Source organism: Topomyia yanbarensis, chromosome 3 (genome assembly GCF_030247195.1).
Source record: "Topomyia yanbarensis strain Yona2022 chromosome 3, ASM3024719v1, whole genome shotgun sequence".
Taxonomy (NCBI): domain Eukaryota; kingdom Metazoa; phylum Arthropoda; class Insecta; order Diptera; family Culicidae; genus Topomyia; species Topomyia yanbarensis.
The window spans coordinates 53,454,702-53,480,737 of NC_080672.1; the positions used below are offsets into that span (position 1 = coordinate 53,454,702).

At 37.4% G+C, this 26,036-nt stretch overlaps 1 protein-coding gene across 1 annotated transcript in view; it reads left to right on the forward strand.

Moving 5' to 3' along the window:
* LOC131686736 (chitin deacetylase 1) overlaps positions 1–24,652 on the forward strand; it is a 75,829-nt gene extending 51,177 nt beyond the window's left edge. Inside the window, exons 4-5 of the mRNA XM_058970673.1 lie at positions 3,066–3,387; positions 22,928–24,652. Coding sequence (XP_058826656.1) covers positions 3,066–3,387; positions 22,928–23,756 — 1,151 coding nt within the window. The 3' untranslated portion in view covers positions 23,757–24,652. The remainder of the gene's footprint in view (positions 1–3,065; positions 3,388–22,927) is intronic.
* The last annotated feature ends 1,384 nt before the right edge of the window (positions 24,653–26,036 follow it).

Below are 26,036 nucleotides of genomic sequence, written 5' to 3' on the forward strand. Positions count from 1 at the left end.
TCAAATCTCGATGTTTCATGCATTATAAAGTCATTTGGCATCAAAAATACAAATTTGATTTTGAAAATTTTTCATTTCAGTTTATATGGGAATTTGCTGTGTGATTGCACTCTTCAACTCGTAACTCCGGAACCGGAAGTCCAATCAATAAAAAATCAATTGCAGCCGATGGGAAGGTTGTACCTTTCATTTGAGACTAACTTTGTGCAAATTGATCCAGCCATCTCTGAGAAACAGAGGTCACATATTTTTCCACATACACACATACATACACACAGACATTTTCCGATCTCGATGAACGGAGTCGATTGGCATATGACACTCGGCCCTCCCGGTCGGGATTAGATTGACGAATTTTAGAGTGAATGAGAAAGGCAAAAACATTTTTAGCAAATGTTGAAAGTTATGCATTTTTTGGTGCGCAGTTCTATGTTTCATAGACATTAAATCAATTTTTACTTCGCTTCCTATTAAATAAAGACCCTTATTACAGTACATCTCTACAAAAACGAGCTCAATTTGAAAAGAAATCTGAGGATCATGATTGAAAACAGAACTCTGGAATTTTCTATTGGAATGTTTTCAGGCAGGATTTTGATATTGATGCAATTAGACAACTGTGAAATTAAGACCAAAAGATCAGTTACATATCAGGACCCCATTCCGACAATTTATCAAAAGTCCTCATGATGTTTGCAACAACAGAATATCAATGCACGGATCAGATAATTGTTATTGTAATTTTGAATTAAATCAGTCTGCATCAATAAATTTTCAACTTCAATCCAATTTTTTTTGTGGGTGTGGTGGGGGGGGGGGGGGGGCGTTGTATGGTGTTAAACCCCAAAACCTTCTCTTGGCTACGCCGTTGCTTGGAGTTAGTTATTTCACTTTTCATTTTCCAACATGTTTCAGATCGATCCGATGGTCATGAATTAGAAAAATTGCAGTCAGAAGATTCGCACAAATGAACATTTTTGCACTGATAAGTTATCAAGTTCCTTCCAGACAACTTGGAAGTGTTCGGTGATTATTTCTAGCGGTTGTAGATAGAAAAATGAAATACAAAATTCGTTTTATCGAAATAATGTTTGGCTTATTTCAATGGATTATTACTATATTGAACAATAAATAGGCGACAAAGAGTAATCCACAAACAACAAGCCATAACTTTTAAAGTATTCAAAATAGATATTTGAAGTCTTCAGTAAAGTTATTTGCAAAAGTAAGAGCTACAAATTTGCTGAAGGCATCATTTCGATATAATCACTTCCAAGAAAATTTGTGAAAATATCTCACTCATAGGGGGATTAATCAGCAAAAGCACAATACCAAAAGAAAGGGCATATTGCCTCCATTAAATTCACCATAGATACTATTGACCTAAAATAAGCCGTTTTGGCGTTAAAAATAGATTACATGTTTTTGGTCATATTTCTGGCAATGGGAAATGATAAAAATCTTTCGTCCGCATTTAATGTTAAATATCTCTTTTGATAATAGTCCAATTTCAACAATCTGTAGCTTGTTCGACAGGTATTCGTTAAAGCTGTCTAAAAACATATAAATTGCTATTCTATATTGTCAATTTCGGCAGATAATTCAAAAAAACTGCAAAAAACGCCATTTTTACGCATTCAAACATTCATATCTTGGAAACTAAACATCAGAATCAAAAACAAATTAATAGCGTTCATACTGTTTTTTAGTTCTTTCATTTAAAATTGGTTTGGATAAGATCGGTTCAGCCATTGCTGAGAAACACGAATGAGAATTTGTCCGTTACATACACACACACAGACACACACACACACACACACAGACATTGTCCCAAATCGTCGAGCTGAGTCGATTGGTATATAAGACTCGGCCCTGCGGGCCTCGGAAAAAATCTTGAAAGTTTGAGCGAATTCTATACATTTCTTTTATAAGAAATGTAAAAAAGCTTTCCACAAGCATTGTATCTATAGTTTCATTTTCAAAATTTGTTTGCAAATTTAAACAAATCATCTCAAGTTAGCCGATAATTCGCTTTATTCAATATTAAGAAGCGAATTCCCTCAGAATTCATGCAAACTGTGTTTTGCCAAATTCAGAAAAAGATAATGAAGCGAATAAAATTGTACAACAAAGTTTTTATGCACCGATTTTAACAAGACAAACTCGATTTTCTATAATAACTGAACAAATTTATTAAATGCATTATGTTCTAGCACCAGATTCTGATGATCTGCGAAGCTACTTATTTTATCAACATCCGTCATATCTCCCTCCCCAGTACACCTGAGTGTAAAATAAAACCTGACTTAACACGGAACAAGGAAATTGAACTGCTTCAGCAAGGACACCTTCTACCTATTTATCCCATGGACTCGTTACCATTCATCAAACCACGCATTCTGCTACTCCCGTCCGTTCAATTAGTCAGTGGTTGTATGCGACATGTGCTTCTACGTATGTATGGAGAACGTCTTCCAAGCGAGACTTGCCACGTCTTCGATTTTTATTTATTTATACCAAATGAGCACCATCTGCAGAATGATATTGCAAGTCAGAGAATCTTTCGAAACCTCGCAACCTCGTGTAGCAATTTTGGGCCCGTCATGGAGCATGTCTTGACGGCAGCAGAACATGCACGATCGCATGTCACCCTCGTCGTCGTCGCCGCCACCGCCATTCATGGTGCGCTTTTGTGCAATAACTCTTCGCGTGACAACGCCTCAAGTGGTAAATTTGTATTTTTCTTTATTCGTTAGGAACTATGTTTGCTGTCTCTACGGCGCAACTTGGCACGGCTTACAGCCCCCACAAGCGGAGTTGCTTTGTGGGAAACTGCTTCATTGTCGATATGAACATTTTTTCCGATTAATCATCATCACTGATGTTGCGTGGTAAAATTCCCGCGAAATTAAAAACATAAAAGCTAATCCGAAAAAAAACCAACAACGCGCCTGTCAATCTACAGCACGATTTGTGGTGGACCTTGAACTGAAACACCTAACACTCCCACCGACTGTAGCCGCAAACTGATTCAAACCATCACCCTTCTTTGTTTCCATCCACAGATATCGAAAGTGATCCCAACCGTGCGCCCCCCTGCGATCCGGCCGTGTGCGTGCTGCCCGATTGCTTCTGCTCCGAGGACGGTACCACCATTCCCGGCGATCTGCTGGCCAAGGACGTCCCGATGATGATCACCATCACATTCGACGATGCCATCAACAACAACAACATCGATCTGTACAAGGAGATCTTCAACGGCAAGCGCAAAAACCCGAACGGGTGCGACATCAAGGCGACGTACTTTGTCTCGCACAAGTATTCCAACTATTCGGCGGTGCAGGAAACCCACCGGAAGGGACACGAGATAGCGGTGCATTCGATCACGTGAGTTGGATTTTGGTTCTTTTTTTTTTGTTGTTTTGCGTGTAGCTTGTTGCTCCCATTCACACTGCGTAGTAGTAGTGCTCATTGTCTGACGAAGAATCCAGTTTCCAGGTTATTTACTGCACACGAAGTTAGCAAGTTTTTCTTTCTCCATTGTTATATGTTTTGAGAACTATTCTCTCGGTTTGCCAAAGTGGAGGGAAACATATATTGGGTACCGAACTCCTAGTCTTTATTTTATACGAAACCCTTTTTAATCTCTAATAGAATTCCAGGGTAAGTGTTTTTTATCCAAATCTTTAATATAGGCCATCTTTAAAAACAAAAAGGCCGATGTGGCCAAACATTCATGAGATATATTTTCTGGAGGGGTAAAATATCACAATTGGCATGAGCCAATAAACTTGGGATTAAACTATCTAAAATTGATGAAAGATCGAAACCAATCGTATATTGCCAAAAGCACATATTTTTAATTCTAAATGTTTACAATATCTTTAATATTTCAGAAAACATTGCTAATCATAATTCTCAACAATATCAAATCCTTTCTAAAACCTAACAAAACACACTTTTCTATTACCACCACTTATTTGGTAATTAGATTTATCTGGATGCGTTACTTTTAGTGTTAACTTGGTCGCGGAAAGAACTAATAATTTGCTAAAAATTTTGCTAACTGAAAACTGTAATTTGTTATTACTTCATATTAGAATATTGCTCTATTTATCTTATGGATCTATTTCTGTATATTATTAATGCATGGTGTTTGGCCGTGCATTGCTGGTTTTTGGATATTTGCAACTTTTCATCACCAGGTACATTAATAACAAAATGTGTGGCATACAATTACACTGATAAAAAATTCGTAAATAGCGCGACGATTGTTATATAATGCCCGTATTCATTCGTCGTTTTCTGCAATGAAACATTTTCGTAAAGCATTTATCCTTAACCCATTCATGCCCATGTTGTTTGTGGACAACAACGTTTTTAAACAGCTATAACTTTTGATTAAGGCAAGATTTGCTCACAAAAACAAGTAAGGCTAATAAATGTGACTATTGGCTTTCTTTTGAGTATTAACGGCTACAAGGATCAGCACTAGAACTGAAGTTATTGCAATTAGTCTTATTGAACTCCGATGGAGCAGTGCTGCCAGGGACCGTTTACGTTGACGACGGAAAATGAATTTTTCATATAACTTTGTTATGTTGCAATATTAGTGAAAACTGATGAAACTTATCAATTTAGACTATTTTTGGCTACGTTTTCCACGCAGTTGGACTATTGTAAATATTCTAGGAGAATTGTAGTGAGCATTGGAAGGTAAAAATTGAGCAGCTTCTAGCACTGCAAGGAGAGCACCTACCTTTATGAAAAAAGGTTTTTCGAGTTTCTTGACACCACCGTTTTAAAGGAAAAATAGTTTTGAAACCATACATGCACTAGAAAAAAGTTGGGCACGAAAGGGTTAAAAATCGGATGAAAAAATCGACATAGATCTTTCATTAGGGCTTAAATCGCAAATGTAAACAAACTGCGTTTTCGCGATTATGACATTATGCGAAAAAAATACTACAAGATTGAGGCAAAAATTAGTTAAAATGGTTGTTAGTTCGATTTATAATTAAAGAAAACAAAACGGCGAAACATGCATTTTCTTCGAGTTTTCGAGTTAGGCCCTTATTCTCATATGGAATATAAAAGCTAAACTTACATTTTTTGACAGAACCGGGCATACGGTTATTATTCACAAAATTATTCTGTAAACATATCTACTGTGATTATGTCTACTCGATAGTTGCTGCACATAAACATTCGAATATTTCGATATTTTCATGAAATTTGAAGAAAAGATGCACGCGCCCTTGCATTTACATAGGGTTTCTATGCGCCCATTTGCTGAGCCCTATTAAAAAATATACTGTCAAGCTCGCCCATTTACCCAGCCCTACCTAGCAAGACAGAGTCAGTTTAGCCCATTTACAGCGCCCTTCTGAAAATTTTGTTCACGGTTTAGCCCTTTCGCAAATGGTGGTTGCTGAAGGGTGAAATCACGACTGGAATGCAAATTGGGCGTAAGCATTTTTTTAGTTTCTACCCACTAAAAGCACATAGGAATTAAATTATTTGTTATATTGTCATAAGGTTTAACCAAAGATGCTGCAGGAAAAACATGGTCATAAAGTAATTCATACCTACAATAAAAGCTACATTTAAAAAAGCATCGCCGAATATTGAAACTGATTTTTCTCCATTTGAGTACATTGCGACTTAGGCCCTAATGAAAGATCTGTGTCGAAATATACGAAAATTTTGTGCGGTGTGCAAAAATGAAATCGTGTGGCTAACGAAATATTCGTGCTATATACAAACATTTAGTAAAACAACGAGAGGCCAGCGCTTTCAATCACGGAAAATAGTTTCGCTTTCTACGATGAATTTCGTGCAATATACAATAAATATTTATAATTACGAAAAATTTCCTTTAAAAGGTGCCATGTTTGTAGTTCATGAAATGAAAGAATTCAACTATTTACAATAGTCGAATTCGCAGATGAACCGATTTGTAGCAAATTTACGAATAAATCCGTTCAGCGATATTAATTTTTTGTGCTTAATTATTTTGGGGAAAAAATCGTCCATATCATAAAAAATGTCGTATAATAGAAAGACTTTCGTGTATTTCATCAAACAACTCGTTTGATTAATAGAACAGTTTCGTAATCAGCCCACGAAAGTCGTTTGGGGGTTTTGCGAAAAATTTGTAATAAAAATAGAAAACATTTCCGTAGAACTACGAATGATTCATCATATGTACAAAAAATTCGAATAGTTTACGAAAGTTTTCTGAACGAAAACTTTTCGTATCAGATTTACGAATATATTCTTTCAGTGAATATGTTTGCTTACGAGGGGCCAGCGCTTCCAACGGGGAGTCGAAATCTCGTTCCGCGGGCTCTCAGCGGATTTGCGACGCTTCTGTTCTTTGACCTTGGTTTTACGGCCAAACCACATTACATTGTTGGTGTGAATACATTATAAAAATTATTATATTAAATCCTGGATATGACATTAATTTCCTAATTACTAAATGTGTACTAAAATATCATTGAAGACCATTGATTCTACTCCATTATACAAAAGATGGGTGGGTAATGTCTAGGACATAACCGGAGTGTCGTGACTACTCGTTTGACTTGTAATTCAAATCGAATGATACTCAATGAAATATGTGGGAATGTTTCAAGTTATTCTTTATAATAATTATGGTGGTTCTGAAAAGAACCTTTGTTGTTGGCGTCTGCGTTGATAGGGGATGCGCTGGATTCTAAGCTCGTTGAGACATTCATTCATGAAATGAACAATTTTCTTGCTTTGAAATATCAATGTTAAAATCTCTCGAAACAACCATCGGAATCTTTTCCGTACAGAAATGAACACGCTTAGCGAAAAACTAGGGGCGGGTAATGTCCGGGACATAACCGCGATGCTCATATTCTTAAAATTCTGCTTGCATCTCCTTCAAACGGCTAAATTTTGCGCATTAAGTTCGATTAACCGGGCTCAGCGAAATTTTCCTGGGGATCCCGTTCGTTAGTATATTCAGCAAAACTATTTTATTACCGAGTTCTCCGCGTTGAATACAGGTCAATAATTTCATATAATGATTTCAACATGCAGACAATGTACATGTATGACAGGTGGGAGTGTTCTGAAGTGGTTTTAGTGGAGGTAACAACATAAAATCATGTATTGGACATTTTACAATGATTCTCCTTAACCCTGCAAAACCACGTGGTTGGCAGCAGAGGGTTAAGTTGTTTGGAAGAGATGACAGTTAATATATGATAACTAAAAATATAAAATTGTTCTATAAATTGCAAAGTTATTGCCGCGTTGACCTGAAAATTTGTCATTTCATTCATAAAGGAACAATCATTGAAATTATGTCAATTTATGCTTTGCAAGATTTGAAATAACTTCGAAGTGTGGTCACGACACCCCTGTTATGTCACATACATTACCAACCCATCTTTTACCATTTTGCCTTTGTCCTAATAAGGACGGTTTGTGGATAACTATGTTGATTCAAGACGGGAATCTTTTAAAACAATTCAAACCTTGCCGACGATTGTTTTTACTGCGTACATCCGTACGATCTTTCCCCTTTCGCAGCTCACACCGAATGAGCACGGTTTTCATCATGGTGTTCCTATTTATTGACTTTACAATGCAGATGGATGGACGTCCTTTTGTTCGATAAATGAAAATATTTTCATCATTCGTTTTGGTGTAGCTTTCGCTTAGTGGTAGAGTTGCCACATTCACTGATTTTCTTGGAAGGATTTGCAAAAACCTTCGGGTTTGTAGATTAGAAAAACATTTTCTGATTCACTGGTAAAAGTACAGAATTACCAAGCGCAAACTTAATACCAGTTAATAAAAGAAACTTTCTAATTAAATTCTTTTTCCATTTTGTATTCGTCCTAATAAGGACGGTTTGTAGATAACTATGTTGATACAAGACGGGAATCTTTTAAAACAATTCAAACCTTGCAGACGATTGTTTTTACTGCGTACATCCATACGATCTTTCCCCTTTCGCAGCTCACGCCGAATGAGCACACTTTTCATCAAGCTGTTCCTATTTATTGACTTTACAATGCAGATGGAAGGACGTCCTTTTGTTCGATAAATGAAAATATTTTCATCATTCGTTTTGGTGTAGCTTTCGCTTAGTGGTAGAGTTGCCACATTCACTGATTTTCTTGGAAGGATTTGCAAAAACCTTCGGGTTTGTAGATTAGAAAAACATTTTCTGATTCACTGGTAAAAGTACAGAATTACCAAGCGCAAACTTAATACCAGTTAATAAAAGAAACTTTCTAATTAAATTCTTTTTCCATTTTGTATTCGTCCTAATAAGGACGGTTTGTAGATAACTATGTTGATACAAGACGGGAATCTTTTAAAACAATTCAAACCTTGCAGACGATTGTTTTTACTGCGTACATCCATACGATCTTTCCCCTTTCGCAGCTCACGCCGAATGAGCACACTTTTCATCAAGCTGTTCCTATTTATTGACTTTACAATGCAGATGGAAGGACGTCCTTTTGTTCGATAAATGAAAATATTTTCATCATTCGTTTTGGTGTAGCTTTCGCTTAGTGGCAGAGTTGGCACATTCACTGATTTTCTTGGAAGGATTTGCAAAAACCTTCGGGTTTGTAAATTAGAAAAACATTTTCTTATGATTCACTGGTAAAAGTACAGAATTACCAAGCGCAAACTTAATACCAGTTAATAAAAGAAACTTTCTAATTAAATTCTTTTTCCATTTTGTATTCGTCCTAATAAGGACGGTTTGTAGATAACTATGTTGATACAAGACGGGAATCTTTTGAAACAATTCAAACCTTGCCGACGATTGTTTTTACTGCGTACATCCCCTTTCCCCTTTCGCAGCTCACACCGAATGAGTACGCTTTGCAGCCTTCGATGTTTTGGTGGCATTTTTAGTGGCAGTTACTACCACCTTTTCAGTGACTGCGTTTCTTAGCCTTTGGCTTTTTGGACTTCTCACCGCCACCACATCCACCAACGTTTTTCTTCTTCTCTCCGATGGTAGCTGATTTGATTGGTCGTCCGATGCAGCTTCTCACGACCACGCACGTCTGTTATGCACTGCGTCTTACACACGTCTGGCTTTGAGAAAAGCTGCGACACCCCTATTTATAGGTTTTATCATTAATGTTGATTTCATTAAAAGTAGTTTTCGAACATTTAAACAAATTTTATATAGCAAAGAACGTATCGGTAGCAAGCATTGAACGTTTTCCTTCCGATTTATGAAACAAGATTGGCAATCCGTTTTGTAGAAGAAAAGTTATTAAGGTTCAAAATGTACGTAACGCTTTCGCTAATATGCACTACTATCGCTTTCTCGGTCGTTCTCGTGGCGTGCATGAGCCTTTCCTTTCCGTCCGACTTCTAATGGCTTAACCAAAATTAATATCCCGGCTTTCCCCCACCAACTGCTCTCGTCAAGCAACCCAATACGAATAATCATAGGAACAAACATGTCGTGGACCTTTATATAAACTTTTCATTATTTTATTGTTCATTTGCTGCACCATTTTGACGGCTCTGTGCGGGATGGGCTGAAAATTTTCACTTTTCCGAGTCGTTTTCGAAAGATTTTTCAAAACACTATTTTTCCGTTGATAATGAATATCCTACATATTCCAAAATTTAATACAACATTGGTACAAATATTTTCGACAAAATGCCGAAGAAATTGATTAAATCCATTCAGTACAACAAAAGATATAAGCGTTCAAAATCTTACATCATTTTTCTTCCGAAATTTTGAAAAGGGGCCCCTATATTGAAAGGTAAGTCGTTAGTCACGACAAAAATCCATTACCTCGACGGTCATTACTTTGAATATTATTGCCCCGCATGCTTCATTTCTCGGGATTCCTATAGTCCGGCTTGTATTTCTTTGAAAATTTATTTATTTTACCTCAACGAAAATGTTCAATATTATTTTTGTCGAAATAAGCAAACAACAATGGTTTCTTTGTGAAATCCTTTAAATATTTGTTTGACTTCATCGAACATTACTCATTGTCTCCATTGAAAGTCGTCGCAATTTAATCGAATTTTTGCTTTGCTTGCTTTTCAACCATTTGTTTAAATCCTTGTTTTTATCATGAGCTGTTCCTTCGAATTATATGTAATGCAAAATATTCTATTCAGCTAGACCAATTAGATAAATTTTTTATTTCGTCTAATATGTAGTTACATTTTCTATTTTATATTTTAACGACATTCAATTAGCCAAAGATTACTGGGTAGGGAAAGTTATTCAAGTAAGAGCCAGTATGTGAAGTATATAGATCGGAAAACTAGAAGTAGCAATATTCTACAGGTTTAACTTTTGTCTTCATTTGGAGGGGGTCTAGCTTAGGCAGCACAGCTACGAATCACTGAAGTCCACCAACATGCCTCCTGGTAAAGACAGACTGTCCCTCTTTACCGTGAGAACCGGTTGAATCAATTCAGAGAAGACAATTGATGCTTCTATCTCTTCCGTATTAAACTTTCAAATATTACGCACATTGGTTGGCTATATTGAGAGTTGCACTCATACGTTTCATAAGTATGTATGTATAGAAGATAAAAGTATTATGATGTGTCATAAATGTGCATGGAAAATTTTCTATACAAATAAAGCTTCATTTACTAACTTTTATTCATATCTTCGACTTTATTTGGTCTAGAAACAATCGATGAGATGCATTTGAAAGAAAATTGGTCTTGAAAAAATAATAATTTTCAGTTACAGTGTTGCCAAATATGCAATAGTTCCATTTTAAAAGTAAAAGTGAGTTTGTCTCGTAATGCATGTATTACTATTTTGAAAATTATTATGCCATTGTGTTTCTCAAACATTTTATAGAGAAGAATATCAACTTTAATATAATTTGAGACAATCCCAAGATACAGTTATTTGATGCAAAAAACTCACAATTTCTCATCAAGTTTTCGCTATATTTCAATAACTAAACAGAATTTCAAAATTCTGAAAACGCAACTTAGTAGTGATTTTTCAAACCAATAATGTGGTATGTTTCCCAAACGGATCCTTAGCTACATTAATAATGTACTACCCGTTTGCGACGACACAAACAATTCGCTTTCAACTAATGTAGTGGATTCTGGCAAGTTGTAACATGTAGAGCAAACAGGGACAGCCACAAAAGATAACCTGAATAGTGGTCGCAGTCGAAAAGTTGCCCCTTCTTTATTCCTGATCCGGAAGTTAAGAAATTTTCAAAAGTAATTCAAAACTCTCATGGAAAGGGTTTGAACCCCCAAAACTCTCCCCTTGCGCACGGGCCTGATACAGTTAGTAAGGGAAAGGCTTAGCAAACAAAATTAAATACTACTTTTCCAAGTGTATATCATACTGTAGTGTGCGTTCTAATTCAATTTGTTTCATCGCGGATTTAGCTGTATTGGTATAATGCAATCACTAAGTTTGGTTTGTAATGCAAAGAAGGAATTACTCTAATTCAGTATATTAACAAAAGATTGTAATGTGTTGTTTGCCTTTGGGAAACGTTTTGGGTGAAATTCTGCAGTAGAAGATCCGTGACATTGAAAACAAATTGCCTCGAATCCGACTAGACTAATTGTCAACGTAAAGTAAGCTACTGAATTATTTGGACAGGCTTCTATAAAGATGGTATTATCATTAGGATTTCGGAAATCACTCAAGTTTTTTTAACATTTTTCTTGTAGCCTTGGTCATCGTCTACTTAATCTGTGATATTTCATTATCGACGCCACCTTCAATATATTGCCCAGTATCCAAAAATTATGCCCTGGACTTTCCCCTCAAAAATCAACAACCCCTCCCATCCGAAAAGAAGAAAGAAAAATGCACTAACCTGTGACAACTAAAAATCTGGACTGGCTTTGAAAGGCGTCCAAACACGTTCAGGTTTAATTCGATTTTATTTTAATTTTCAGGAAATCCACGTAAGTATTTTTATTGAAAAAATTCTGGACTTGATAGAACAACAACAACAACACCTCCTATTGGCGACCCCCCGGTCCTAGTTCAAACTAGTGAGCATGCCTTTACTGTCTCTCCACAAATGGTACTACTCCAATCTGTCCACGGTCTTGGTAACTCCAGTAACCACAAGAGTGACAACCATCACCCATCATAAATGTTTTCACACTCCGATCCTACCCACCCATCCTGTTGGTTGGTGGACGGAAATAACCATTTACAAGGGAAAACAATGCATGTGCGTTTTAGGTTACATACTCACACATGTCGCAGATAATATCATAGCAATTTGTGTTCTATGTTTAGTTTCTATTTATGTACCTATACTCACTACCACTTTCAACGCTTCGCTTGTGTGCTCACAGAAACGATGAAGGGGTTCACTATGAGGAATCGTTCGAATTCATCACTGATATGTGTAGATCTTCTCATTGTTGAAATGCTCCTTTTCCGTATAAGCAGAACTTTAAGTTAACAATTGTTTTCTGTTTCTTTACTCGGTTAGGTTAGATTTTGAAATCTTCCAAATAAGTCAATTTTACAATTGGAACTATTTTTTTCTTAATCATAATAAAAATTGAAAATTATGAAGGTTTTATTATAAAGGTTTTTTTATTATAATTGTATATATTATAAAGGTTTGAATCATAGGCTTATTGCGTCTCGTTTTACCTGGTTAGAAAACTTCCAAGGGGGTTCGGGAACTGAGCGCAGGTAAGCTGTGTATAAAGCAATCGTTTTATTAACTGCGCTATACCTGTCCTCGTGTATGGAGCACTTTAAAACGGTTTTATTGACTGTTATATAAACTACACAGTTTAGATTTTGCGCTTAACCTATTAATACCCCTGCTACTATATCTAGTAGGTAATTGGAATAACTCCTATTACTCAAATAATAATGTAAAACAGGCGTTATCAATGGCATAATATTGTGCGCTTGCTGAATACGTTTAGCGTGGTTAAATCAGTGTGTCATATTCCGAAAGTTCATATATTAAGGAAAATTCCTTCAAAATTTCATCAAGATCGGAGCATTGCAACTTGAGTTCAGCAATTCATAGACTGCTACCTGTTGATCACTCGTCGTTTGATACACAGGACCGTCACATCGCTGCACCGTATGTTCCATAATTTAATAATCTCAAAATTATCTGTTCTTGAAATATTTTTTTGCGGCAGCACGATATCTCAATCTGAATATTTTACCGGTTGTTCCTTATTGTATCAGCTAGTTCGTATACAAAAATATTTTTACATTTGCATTTTTCCCCAACCGAAAAATTTAACTTTTGGTGCGCATGAAGAATAGGCTGGGCAAAGAAAACTTTCAAATTACACTCAAGTTTTTTTTACGCGGTTTTTTTTGCGCGGTATTTTTTACGCGGTTTTTTTTACGCGGATTTTGAAATTTACGCGGTTTTCATTTACGCGGATTTTGAAATTTACGCGGTTTTGAAATTTACGCGGTTTTCATTTACGCGGTTTTTGAAATTTACGCGGTTTTCATTTACGCGGATTTTGGAATTTACGCGGTTTTCATTTACGCGGATTTTGAAATTTACGCGGTTTTCATTTACGCGGATTTTGAAATTTACGCGGTTTTCATTTACGCGGTTTTCATTTACGCGGCTCGTATCCCCCGCGTAAAAAAAACCTGAGTGTACTTCAGAGCATAAAATTCGTCCCAAATAATAACGGATTCCAAAATGTTCATTTTTTCATATATTGAAGAAAAAATAAATTAGTCCTCAAATAATGTGTGAAATAATAACTGATTGCTGTAGTATCAAGTCTTCTATCGTTACAGATGAACTACAAAATCATACATGTCCTGTTAAAGACAATTTCCGTCGTATTTTACTCATACGACCTCAAAACTAGAAACTCAACAGCTCAATTTTACTGCAAAATTATTCAGGCAAAAAAAATTATGCACTTTTATGTTGTATCCAGATGATGGGAAGATGAAATCTTAGAGGTACAGTTAACAAAATAAAGGCTCATATTATTAGTAAATTTTATAAACATCAACGCTTCCATGGCTGGATAAGAAGTTAGTAAATCTTTCCCGTCTGCAACAGAAATCGAGTAAATATATAACATGTCCATTACCGATCATGAATGGGTCTACATCTAATTGTCAACTTGGAATATATATAAAAACAAATAAAATAAATAAGTTTTGATGAGACATTACACCTAGTTGAAGACGTAGCATCAGTTTTGTGATCAAGATCAAAAAATTTCCGCCATAATTAAAAAAAAACATTACACAAAATGAGCCCATTACGAGAAATGTTTGTTTTGTCAAGTCCACAATTTTTTCATTAAAAATGCACAACACGAAAGATTTCCACACAAGCACAAACACAATAAAATCTGATTAATCCTGATTTTTTACAGCTCATTTTTCTGGTTACCGCATGCGTGACCGATTTCCGCTTTAACCACACCTTCCCCTAACCTAGCCCTAGCCTAGATAACATGTACTCAGAAACCTCAGCGAACATACGGACGTAAACTGAAGAGTTTGTATTGAATTTTGCAAGACTAATGGCAGGTAGCGTATATATATAAAGGGCAATGTATTTGCAAAACATCAAAGTCAGTTTTTTATCTTTTTTACTGTGAGCAGTAATAATGTGATTGTATTTTCTGTTAAATAAATTATTGGACATTTTGTAATCAAACGACTGTTTAGAATGCTCACATTAAACTTTGAAAAAATTATGTGTTTGGGAAAATAATCCATCCACGGCGTGGAACTAATGAACAAGTTACAGTTTTATCTAAACATTTTTATGATTGGGACATGACAATGGAATGAATTGGTATGTTCATACATCGAAAACAGTGTAATCTAAGCTTGGTTCGTTAAGTACAAGAACCACTTCGAATGTTTATTACGCTACAATTGTACCCGTCACATCTGGTGATACCCAGAGGTGGGTAAAAAACCAAACCGGTACGAACATGCACCGGTACAGTTAACAAAATCTCACCATGTGTAAACGAATTGTGCACACCGTGTGTGGTTTTGATTTCGTTCATCAAAACCTCAACCGAGTCTCGGCTTCTAAAACACAACCGGGTCACACAGCATCGTTTACCTACATGTGTGCATGAATTTCAACTCGTGTTGATGTATTTTCAACGGCGGTTTTGATTCGGCTTTTTTTTTCTGAACACGGTGCTTCGGTTGAAAGAAGAGACAGTAAATTGATATGCAGTGCTGCCGAATAGACAACTGAATTGAATGAGATTAATTGTTCAATGTTGTCGGGGAAATATCGAAATGTTTCTCGACAAACATATGATTTCGGCTTAAAAGACAACTGTCAAAATTTGGAAGAAAATCCCGGAAAAACCGTTACTCGCCAATCATAGATGTTGGTAGTAAACAAAAGAGAAAAGTTTTCTCTTTCATTAACTGCTATGACCTGTGTTTAGCCAGTAACGATTCGCCCGGAATTTCCTTTAAAAGAGAATTTAGAATTTTTTAAATTGGCTTTTAAGCCGTAATCGTATGTTTGTCGAGGTTCGATTCCGGAGGATGTCTACAGTTCCACAATTTAATTTCGCCGTCCTACTAAAAACCAAGATGGCGAAGGCGGATTCAAAATGACGACCTGGTTCTGACTATTATTCGTTATGGGTCAATAATTGAGGTGCGCTGCAATTTTTAAGTCCAAGCTCTTCAACCAGTACACTTTTCGTAACAATTGGTTGTAACACTACGCAATATAGGTATTTTCAACGGAAAAAAATTCTAGAGGCCGAAAATTTATGCCAGTCGTAATCAGCGCAGTTCTTGTATGGAAAATAATAAATATTGGTGTTCGCTGCCATTTTGTAATCCAAGAATGTGGGACCGCATAATTTTCGATTATAAAACACCATGAAAAGGCTGTTTTGAATTCGATTTTGGTATGGTTTATCATTTCCAATATATTCCCATAGCACGATTAGGGAGTAAGGGTAACAGTGGAACACATTTTTCTACGATTTAATTTTGATTGTGATACACGTTATTTGTGTAGCCAAAAGTGATACATAGTTAAACTATGTTGTTAACTAATACATATATTTTTCCAGTTGGTAAAATTTACGGGAAATTACTTTTTTTTGGAAAATAAACAGTCGGTGGTAAAATGTACCAGTGTGCCCCATGGGTAGGAACTATGAAACACGACGTCGTCTATAGTGAAATATTCTACTCGTAAATTTTATTCTTTTGTTTTGACGAAGAAAGATCCTAGCGCTTCTAATTAAAGTTATATTGAGGGGATAATTGTTTGTTTACGAAAGAAATCACTATCTCATCGCGTAACATAGGACCACCATATATGCATATTAGACAGGCAACAATTTCGATTTTTTTCGGAACACTGCTAAAATCAAACCTATAAATTTACAATGAAAATGTTATATGTGCTATGAAAAGTATACGAGCAGGGTTCCATTACAAAAAAAAATTAAAAACCCACTCAACACCTGAGACTCGGACCGGCAACTGGCAACACTTTGCTCATTTAGAACGCTAACTATTTTACAGTTTTTAAAAAAAACATAAATTAAGATTCAACGATAGCCAAAAAACTAATAGATCTAAAACGAAAAGACTTACGTGTAATCACAGATTTATTTACGGGACATTGTCCTGCTAAGTATCATCTGAAAAAAAAATGGCAAGAGTTCCGATGACATTTGTCGATTCTGTACCTATGAGCTCGCAACATATTCTCTGCCATTATGCAGTATCGTTTCTTCGAAGCATAGGCGGCTCCAGATGGATGGTAGGGGGGGGGGGGCACGTGCCCTCCCCCCTATTCGACCAGAAAGATTTCCATCCTTAGTGGCTTCCTTAAAGAACATATTAAATAAAAATTCTGTGTTTGATTTGAGAAATTTTTCGCCACACTCCACGTATGTCGAGAAATGCGTTTCCAGTGCTTCGAAGGAACCGACACTTCGGAAGGCATCTTATGATGCCTCGCGAGGTATGGCATACCTGTCTCAAACGGATCCCCAGCTACATTAATAGTGTACTACCCGGTTGGTAGGACACATGAGGACAAGCAAACAACTCGCTTCCTGCAATATTGGATTGAGACAATTTGTAGCATGTAGAGCAAACAGGGGCACCCACGAAAGATAACCTGAATAGTGGTCGCAGTGGCAAAGTTTCCCCTAACAAAACAATCTAATTCAGTAATAATCATTACCATCGTAACTGCAGGCTCTTTACACACAGACTTGTGGAGACAAAAAGAGTAAAACTAGCAACCATGAATATAAACTGGCATCACAGACAATCCCATAAGCTTTTGCATGGGTTTCATCTTCTCTTTTCCTCACGATACCACCATGCTGTATTTTTCCGACACTTCGCTAGTCTGTGTGTAAAGAGTCTGTAATCGTAACCAAACACTCCGAGTGTTCAGAATCATATTAAAATGTATTGCAAATTTAGCACTGGACTCAGGCCACCATTCTCCAGTCTCCTTGTGTGCCCGTGGCACGTGTATCGTTCTCGATGGTATCTGCTTCAAAGTGAATGAACACTGTCAGGTTTTCTGGCTTACATCCGGAACCGAGAATCAGTAGTGACTGGATCAAATGGCACGTTGGTTGGAGTTTAGTGCCTTGCCGTGATTTGTCTTTTCATCATTTCCTAATGGGAAGGATTGAGGAAGTCGTATGGTTAGGGATAAGGAAAATTACGACACAGAGAACATAAACAATACGGAAGTATTCTTCCCTCCCAAAGGGATAAAAGACACTTCTCGATAAGCGGATATATCAACACTCCCGAGGGGATATTGATATAACAGAACGACAACATCCACGAAGAGATCTTTCAAATACGGCTTGAACTACAGTTCACACTGGGTTACGTTATCCTTGAGTTTCAGCTCTCTGTACCCAGATTCATCTATGCATGGAGAACCAAAAATCCGTCAGTTACATATCTAATAATATGGAGTTCCGTAATCGGATTCACAAAGATCATACGAGTAATGCTCATACATACCTACATGCATACAATAATACACTGACTAGAATACATACTGTAATTGCGCTTGCAGCAAATTCCATGACATTTTCAGACTCACATCCGGTAGAAAAGTCTTTGTCTGAACGCAAGTTTGCAAGCTACGCCAGTAGCTGGCATGTTGGGATGCAGCACATCTTGTGCTTTAGCCAACTTATCAGTGGTGGTAGAACTGGTTCTGGACCAACTAAGTCAGTCGCAGCTCTAGCCACTTCGACCGCCCATTCATTTCCAGTAATACTAGAATGACCGGTTACCCATAGAAGGTAGATAGCATTTGAAATGCTAAGTTCTTCGATTTGAGTCCGAAGTGCAATTATTAAGTTCCATTTCGAATCTGCCGAACTAAGTACTTTCAGGGCAGCCTGACTGTCAGAGCAAAAATAAACTCTTTTACCGCAAATTCCCTGTTGAAATGCCGATTGTACGCCACACAGAATCGCAGATTTGTGCTTAGAATACTCATTTCACGACAGTAGACACCAGCACCGGCTCGGCCCTACAACAAAGAACCGTTAGTATAATAAATTACGTATTCTTCAAGTTGTCGCTCCATCCAGCCAAACAGCCATTCCTTGCAAGGAGGAATTCTCACATTGAAAATATTTAAAGGAAAACTACACGTGTGTGTAAGGTCACAGGGAGCAAGTGTATACTCATCCCAAGTAAATATTTGGGGCTACAGTCTTGTGTGGCTAGTTGGACGATCTATTGGGTTATTGTTCCAAAGCCCAGTAACCTTAAGAGGATATGCACAAGAAAGTGCTTCTTGTTTCAGAAACACATGTAGTGGTTTTATGTTCAAGAGTGCCTCTAGACCAGTTGGCGTTTTCGAGAACGCACCAGTCACCGCCATCAAGGCCATCCTCTGAAGAAGGTTTAACTTTGATGGGATTGTCATAACTTCTTCCTTTTGCCACAAAACAAGGCACCCTTAAGCCAGTTATGGTCTAACAATTGTTGTGTAGATCCACTGAATGTACTTGGGTTTGAGTCCCCAAGATTTGCCGAAAATCCGTCTACATTGGCCGAAGGCCAAGCAAGCTTTCTTGATCCTTAAATCGATGTGAGCTGTCCAATTAAGTTTTGAGGCAAGAATTTACCCAACGTACTTAACTTGATCTGCGACAATAATTTCAGAGTCAAGGAACTGCAATGAACGAGCTCCGGTTGTATTCCTTCGTTGCGTGAAAAGCACCATTGATGTTTTATTTGGATTTACTGATAGTCCAACATGAAGACACCATTGCTCAACAATAAGCCATTCGCGACGAGGTTCCATTAGAGTGGTGACAGTACACCGCCTTGAAGACATCCTCTCGGCTTCTTAATCTATATTGCGTGTATCCAGTTTGTGATATATGAAGGTACTCCATATCCTCGTGCTGCTTCCAAAATGGATTCGAAAGACAAATTGTCAAAAACACCTTCAATGTCGAGAAAAACTCCTAAACTTTATTGCTTTTGTGAAAAAGCTTTTTCAATGTTGTAGACGAAGTTGTGTAGTAGACTTACCCTGATATGCATGTTGCATTGCCTAAGCTAACAACCCGAATGTAGTGATCGACTAAACGTTCCACTGATTTGAGAAGGAAGGAGGTCGGTGTGTTCGGTCTAAAGCTCTTTGCCTCCTCATAAGTGACGCGGCCACCTCTGGAAATGAATTTTACAGTTATTTCCTCCAACACTAATGAGAAATATCCTGTTGCAAGACTACAAGTAAGAACCTTTTTTCAAAATATGCTTTAAAAGTTCATATCCTCTTTGTAGTAGAACCGGAATGATTCCATCTATTCCCGGAGACTTATACGGAGCAAAACTTTCAATCTTCCATTTGATCGATTCGGTTGTCACAATCCTACGAGCAAATGCACAAGAATCAGAACTACCTGAAAAGAACTCAGAGCAGTCGTCAGTAATGGCTCCGTACAGCCTGGAAAGAGTGTATCAAAACGACAGCTGAGTACTACGTTTTCGGCAGATGAGTATTCACCATTAGCAGTTCTAATCGAAGGTCTTTTGATTTCGAAAGTAACTTATTTAATCTACTAGCCTCGTTGAGGCTTGAGACATTTGTGCAGGTCCCAGGTTTGTAGAGGTCCTAGTTCGTAGGTTTGGGATTACGAATTGTGCAGATACCAAGCGAGACGTTTAAGAAAGGCATTTCGAGCTCGTTTGGTACGAGCCAGTTTGCCAACTCATGCGTAGTACCATCAAAGCAAAGAGTTACATCTAACACCTCTTTTCTGCTAGCTCGTGCAAATGTTGTGCAGATTTGTACTACTTAAGTATTCCATTAATTCAGTGCCTCTTAAATTGATATCTGAGCTGCCCCAAATTATGTGGTGGGCCTTTGCATCACTGCCGATTATGAGGGGAACCTATTTCTGCCACAGTATGATACAACCCTTTTGAAATCATCAGAAGGTGATGCTTCATTTTGCGGCTAATATACCGAACAATAGACGTATTTCTTGTTTATGTAGTCAACAATCATATTTACCGTGACAGCAAAAATAGTTAGGATTTCGGATATAAGACATGCGTCAATAGCACTATTCGCAAGTATACATTCACGAGGTATTTCACGTGGATTTGTCAAGCCATTTTTGTTGAAAGCTGTGAAGACAGGGTTAAGTAGCTATCCAACATAGAGGTTTCCTTTATGGAATCCCGGTTTTTGAACCAAAGCTATGGAAGTTTTTCCTTCCTGCATAAGGCGGGATAGATCATAGTTGCTGTACGTTTGTGCTGAAAATTAATTTGTGCTACTTCAACCATACTCGGATCACAGCACCACACATTTCATTATCAGCACTTGTTGTACAGCAGCTAGAAGATATCAAACACGTTGGCTTATAGCCGCCTATAGTGAACCCCGAAATGGGCATTAGCGACATGACCATCATTTGAAACAAACGTCTATTGTGTCAGGGATTCGCGTAACACAGCTATTTTAGTCCTGCCAGCCATTTAGTTCTCGGCACGAAAAGTACCTTGATTTGAGTCAGAAATCCTGTTTTCAGTGGGAACAGGAACCCAGTGGATTAATTCTTGGTTGAGATACCTCAACCCGCCGGATGGCAAACGGCCTCTAGGTTGGTTTTATCCAAAGAAGGATAATAGACTATTACCAACTTCCTAGTGGACCACAGCCAGCACGATCATAACATTAACAACAAAAAACTAACTAAGTATTCTCAGTTCACCCATAATGTATAGTGAAGTAAACGAGAAATTATGAAAAACTAAGTTTTTGGTTTGCTTTCAGCAGATCAGGATCAGTTTTTATGACCATTTGAAGATTTTATCAACATTGGCCAATAAACATGGAATTTTATATGGGAAAATGTGAGTTTGCCCCTTCAAAACGTTGTATCTTTGGAAAGGCTCAAATTATATTGAGTTTATAAATATTTTAATTTTAAAATTTCTGAGAAACACGATGGGATTTGAATTTTCAAAATTAAAATGTATTGTAGGAAAATTGATCTTTTAATATACATAACGGGAAAAATCGTAAAGTTTGCAACACTGCCACTAAAAACTAATATTTGTTTAGACTCTTTGGACAATAACGTCTTGCGCTTAGATCAAAAGAAAATCAAACGTTTTGGCAATTTGTCAATGGCCCGAGGGGTGGTTTAATTGACACAAAAACTGTGTTTTTATAGATTGTCCCTAGGTGAAGGATTTTCGCATCATTTTTGTCCTTTCGCGTGGAATGACCGATATCCAACTTAGTTTGTCCGAAAATGGCGATTGTCATAAAGTAACACAACAGCGATGTTAAAGCTTTTCACATCAATGGAGAGGTTTATTGGAAACAAAATTATAGAAATTCATAGGAAATCTGAGATTCCACTAGGATGTTTCAAGAATTCCCAATAAATTTAACAAAAGTTTTAAAGTTAATTGAAACCTATATTAATTGCAATCAATTGATTTATATAAGTGTATATTTAATCGCATTAAATTTAAAGTTTTCGATAACATAATTTTCAAAACGTATTCGACATCCCCCTGACTTCGACCAGCAGTTTCTATTTCAAAATATGAAGCAATTTGCTAAATTCAGCTCTCTGCATTCCTATATCCCTTCCAAAGCATATTGGATATTAAAATTTGAATCACATGGTGGTTTGCTTCTTGCAGCCGATCACTTTTAACATGCGGCTCTGATGTCATCCTTAATTAAAAAAAAAATCGTTTGATGTCATTCTTAACCTAAAAAATTCATACAGATATAGCATATTTTAGCTTTACACTCTTTATCTTGGCTACTGCTATTTAGCGTGAAATTTGGAAAATAGTAGATCAAGTTATACTTTTCAAACGCAAAATAAACGAAAGTCAAAATCAGAAAATACGATTTAAAATCTGAATATTTAAAGTATATTTAAAATGATTAATTGCGCGATAACGACACATCTACGGATAATTACTTCACACTGGAAAAGAAATGGGTGTGAAGAACTTAACCTGACATTTATTGAATGATTTATCGAATCTATCTTTCTTTAATGTTTCCTTATTTGACCGTAACTAGAATACAAAAATGGTTTCGTGAATATAAACAATTCAACATTTTCTGAAATACTTGAGCTATTCATAAAATTCATGAAATAGTTAGCTTATATTGTTTTCTTTTTATCTTGAACTTTTCGATAGCAATGCCTCTGTATCAATACTATCGCGAAACCTACTCTAACACCTAACAGCCTTCCCTACACGCCATTGTAGATAACATCTGAAACTGGTTTCCTACGGGTCAGAACCTAACCGATTCACGGGGGTTGGCCATACCATGGGCGGGTGTCCCAATATCCCTACCCGTTCAACAACCCAAGTTCCGGTAACATGTACTTCCCTTTGTTTCATTCCCAGCCACAACGACGAGGAACGCTTCTGGTCGAACGCCACCGTCGACGACTGGGCCAAGGAGATGGCCGGTATGCGTATCATCATCGAAAAGTTCGCCAATTTAACCGACAACTCGGTTGTCGGAGTTCGTGCTCCGTACCTGCGCGTCGGAGGAAACAACCAATTTACCATGATGGAAGAGCAAGCTTTCCTGTACGATTCGACTATTACCGCACCACTGTCCAACCCGCCGCTATGGCCATACACAATGTACTTCCGCATGCCACATCGCTGCCACGGAAACCTGCAAAGCTGCCCGACTCGTTCGCATGCCGTCTGGGAGATGGTCATGAACGAGCTAGATCGCCGAGAGGATCCAACAAACGACGAATACCTGCCCGGCTGTGCAATGGTCGACTCCTGCTCCAACATTTTGACCGGTGATCAGTTCTACAATTTCCTGAACCACAACTTCGATCGGCACTACGAACAGAACCGTGCTCCGCTTGGTCTGTATTTCCACGCCGCCTGGCTGAAGAACAACCCCGAATTCCTCGATGCTTTCGTCTACTGGATCGATGAAATCCTGTCCAACCACAACGATGTATACTTTGTCACAATGACCCAGGTTATCCAATGGATCCAGAATCCACGTACAGTTTCCGAAGTCAAGAACTTCGAACCATGGAGGGAGAAGTGTGTCGTCGATGGTAAACCAGCCTGTTGGGTGCCAAGCTCGTGCAAACTGACCTCCAAGGAAGTTCCCGGGGAAACCATCAATCTGCAAACCTGTGTACGTTGCCCAAATAACTACCCATGGCTGAACGATCCGACTGGCGATGGATTCTTCTAAGTCAGTGTAATTTCGGATTTTACCCTAGAGAATTCCTAGCCCTACAATTTTCAATTTTAACAGTATCAAACCTTGAATTTGAGTCTTTTCAATAAGTTTTTAAAAACAACTATCATCTAGCCTTTCATTGCCCCACTTACTAATCTGAATGAATAAAAAAATAAAACAAGACTTTAAGAATAGTTCTTCGGACCATCGGAAGTTTGAAGTAAGTGTTCGAACACAATCTAGCAAAAGATGGATGGAAAATAGATCGCGTTAGAAAAACATCAAACCATCATCATATAGAAAAGGCTGGCGTCGCTCCTCACGAGAAACCCCGCTCTCAAATTGTCCTCAATCAACACCAGCAACATCCCCTTGTGAAGTATTGTGAATGGGAGACGCCGAACTAATGCAACGAAAATGAAAGATTGAGATTGAGAGAACAAAAATGCTGTGGATATATTTGTGTCGTTTATAATTTATAATTTAAAGAGTGAGAAAAAAAATTGGAAAACAATCTTACGTAGTTGACAGAATTAAAATGTTTATGTTTTATAAACGTAGTTATTTTTGAAGCGACTTCGTAATCTTAATACCTAATCTTCGAGCTACGGACTTTTATTTCGTGTAAAATGTAAATACTGTGCAACTGCATAATTTTAAGTGACTTGTCCGAGGAAGGAAAGAAAAACAAACTGAAGTGGCAAAAATACAAACAACTTTTTATTAGCACTTTGACGGTATATGATAAGGAAGTAGTGTTAAAAGTTCTTTTTCAAAACAGCCAAGCACCATCTGTTGCTATTTTCATGATTTTTTGACAGCTTGACACGACTAAGAGAAAAGAAAACACGAAATGTGAACAGTTGTAGAGATAAAATAAATAAAGTTGAAAAAGATTGAAAAAATGATCAACAGTATTGTCTTTTCACTGACTTCATGAATCAAATTTAAGATTATCACAACAATCCCTACAGGCGGCGTTGATTACTTTTTTTCGGGCATAAAAGTTCGCCTTTGAAGAGATGGTAAGTAGAAAAAATCGAAGCAATTTTCTTACTTCGCAAACCATGCGAACTTCAAGGTGATCCAGTCGGTGAGCTCTCTACCCAGATCTATCTTTCAATTTTGTACGCGTAGAAACGCAAGTCAGTTAACAAGTTGCGAAACCGATTGTCGAGGGGAACCACACAGCACGCAGCCGCCTTGCATACGATCCCTAACACTAGGGATAGTTTAAGAGGTCAAAGGTGAGTACAAAAAGTTGCCTCCAACAAACTTCAAACTCATATTTACTGCTTCTCACAATACATAATCTTTACATGCGTCACATATGTTTGATTGATAAGTATCAATTAAAGTAGATATGGCTAAAACTGGCTATAGATACGTTTCACGTAGCAAACGTGATCGTCCCTTGTGAAACCGAGCATTCTTGTATCAAGAGAAATCTTTATCGACACAGTTAACCACACTTTCTTCACAGTTCACTCAGTGGCGTAGCCAGAGGAAATTTTGGTAGTTAATTACCCAACCACCACTCCCTCCCAAGAAAATAGCTTTTATTTTGCAATAGATTTGTTTACTTTTCATCTGACCTGCATTGGTATCCATGAAGTGAATGGCTGGCGTTTAGGGTTTGCAGTACCGACCCTTTTTGGCGAGAACCGGTACTACGGTACTGAAGCCCTCAGTACCGGTAAAGTACCGATACTTGAATATTTTTTTAAAAAATTCGAAAAAAGCTTCAAACTGAAATTGAATGCTGAAACTGATGATCTTATTCTCAGATGATTGATTTGTGCTGATCAAAAAATATGTTAATTGTTTTGCTTCGGAATGGCAAGACTCATTTCACAAAAGATATTTTTCGTATAGAGCACCTTCTTTTATTTCGATATCTAGGCCACTTTGAAATCAATAACTGCTAAGTGGTGCGACTTTCGTCGACTTGAACAGATGGTAAATGTAAGAAACCCAATTAACAACAGTAAATCAAAGCGAGAATGGCAGTAAATCCGAGCAGGTTAATCGCATTTCCTCTCTTGCTTTTCTGAAAATTGGTTTCGACCTTTATGTCGTTTGCCTACTATTCTCTAATGCATATCAAGGTTCCTTGCTTTCCTGAAAACTATGGAGTTTTGCTGATTTTTCCGATCACCAATAATTACAAATCGCCCCATTTGAAGCAGTTCACCAAGTCTAAAACTGTTAGCTACTAAATCGCTGTTCGTTCTTTTATAGATAAAGGTTTAAGAGCAAACCAAAAACAGACATGACTTAGACTATAGTCTT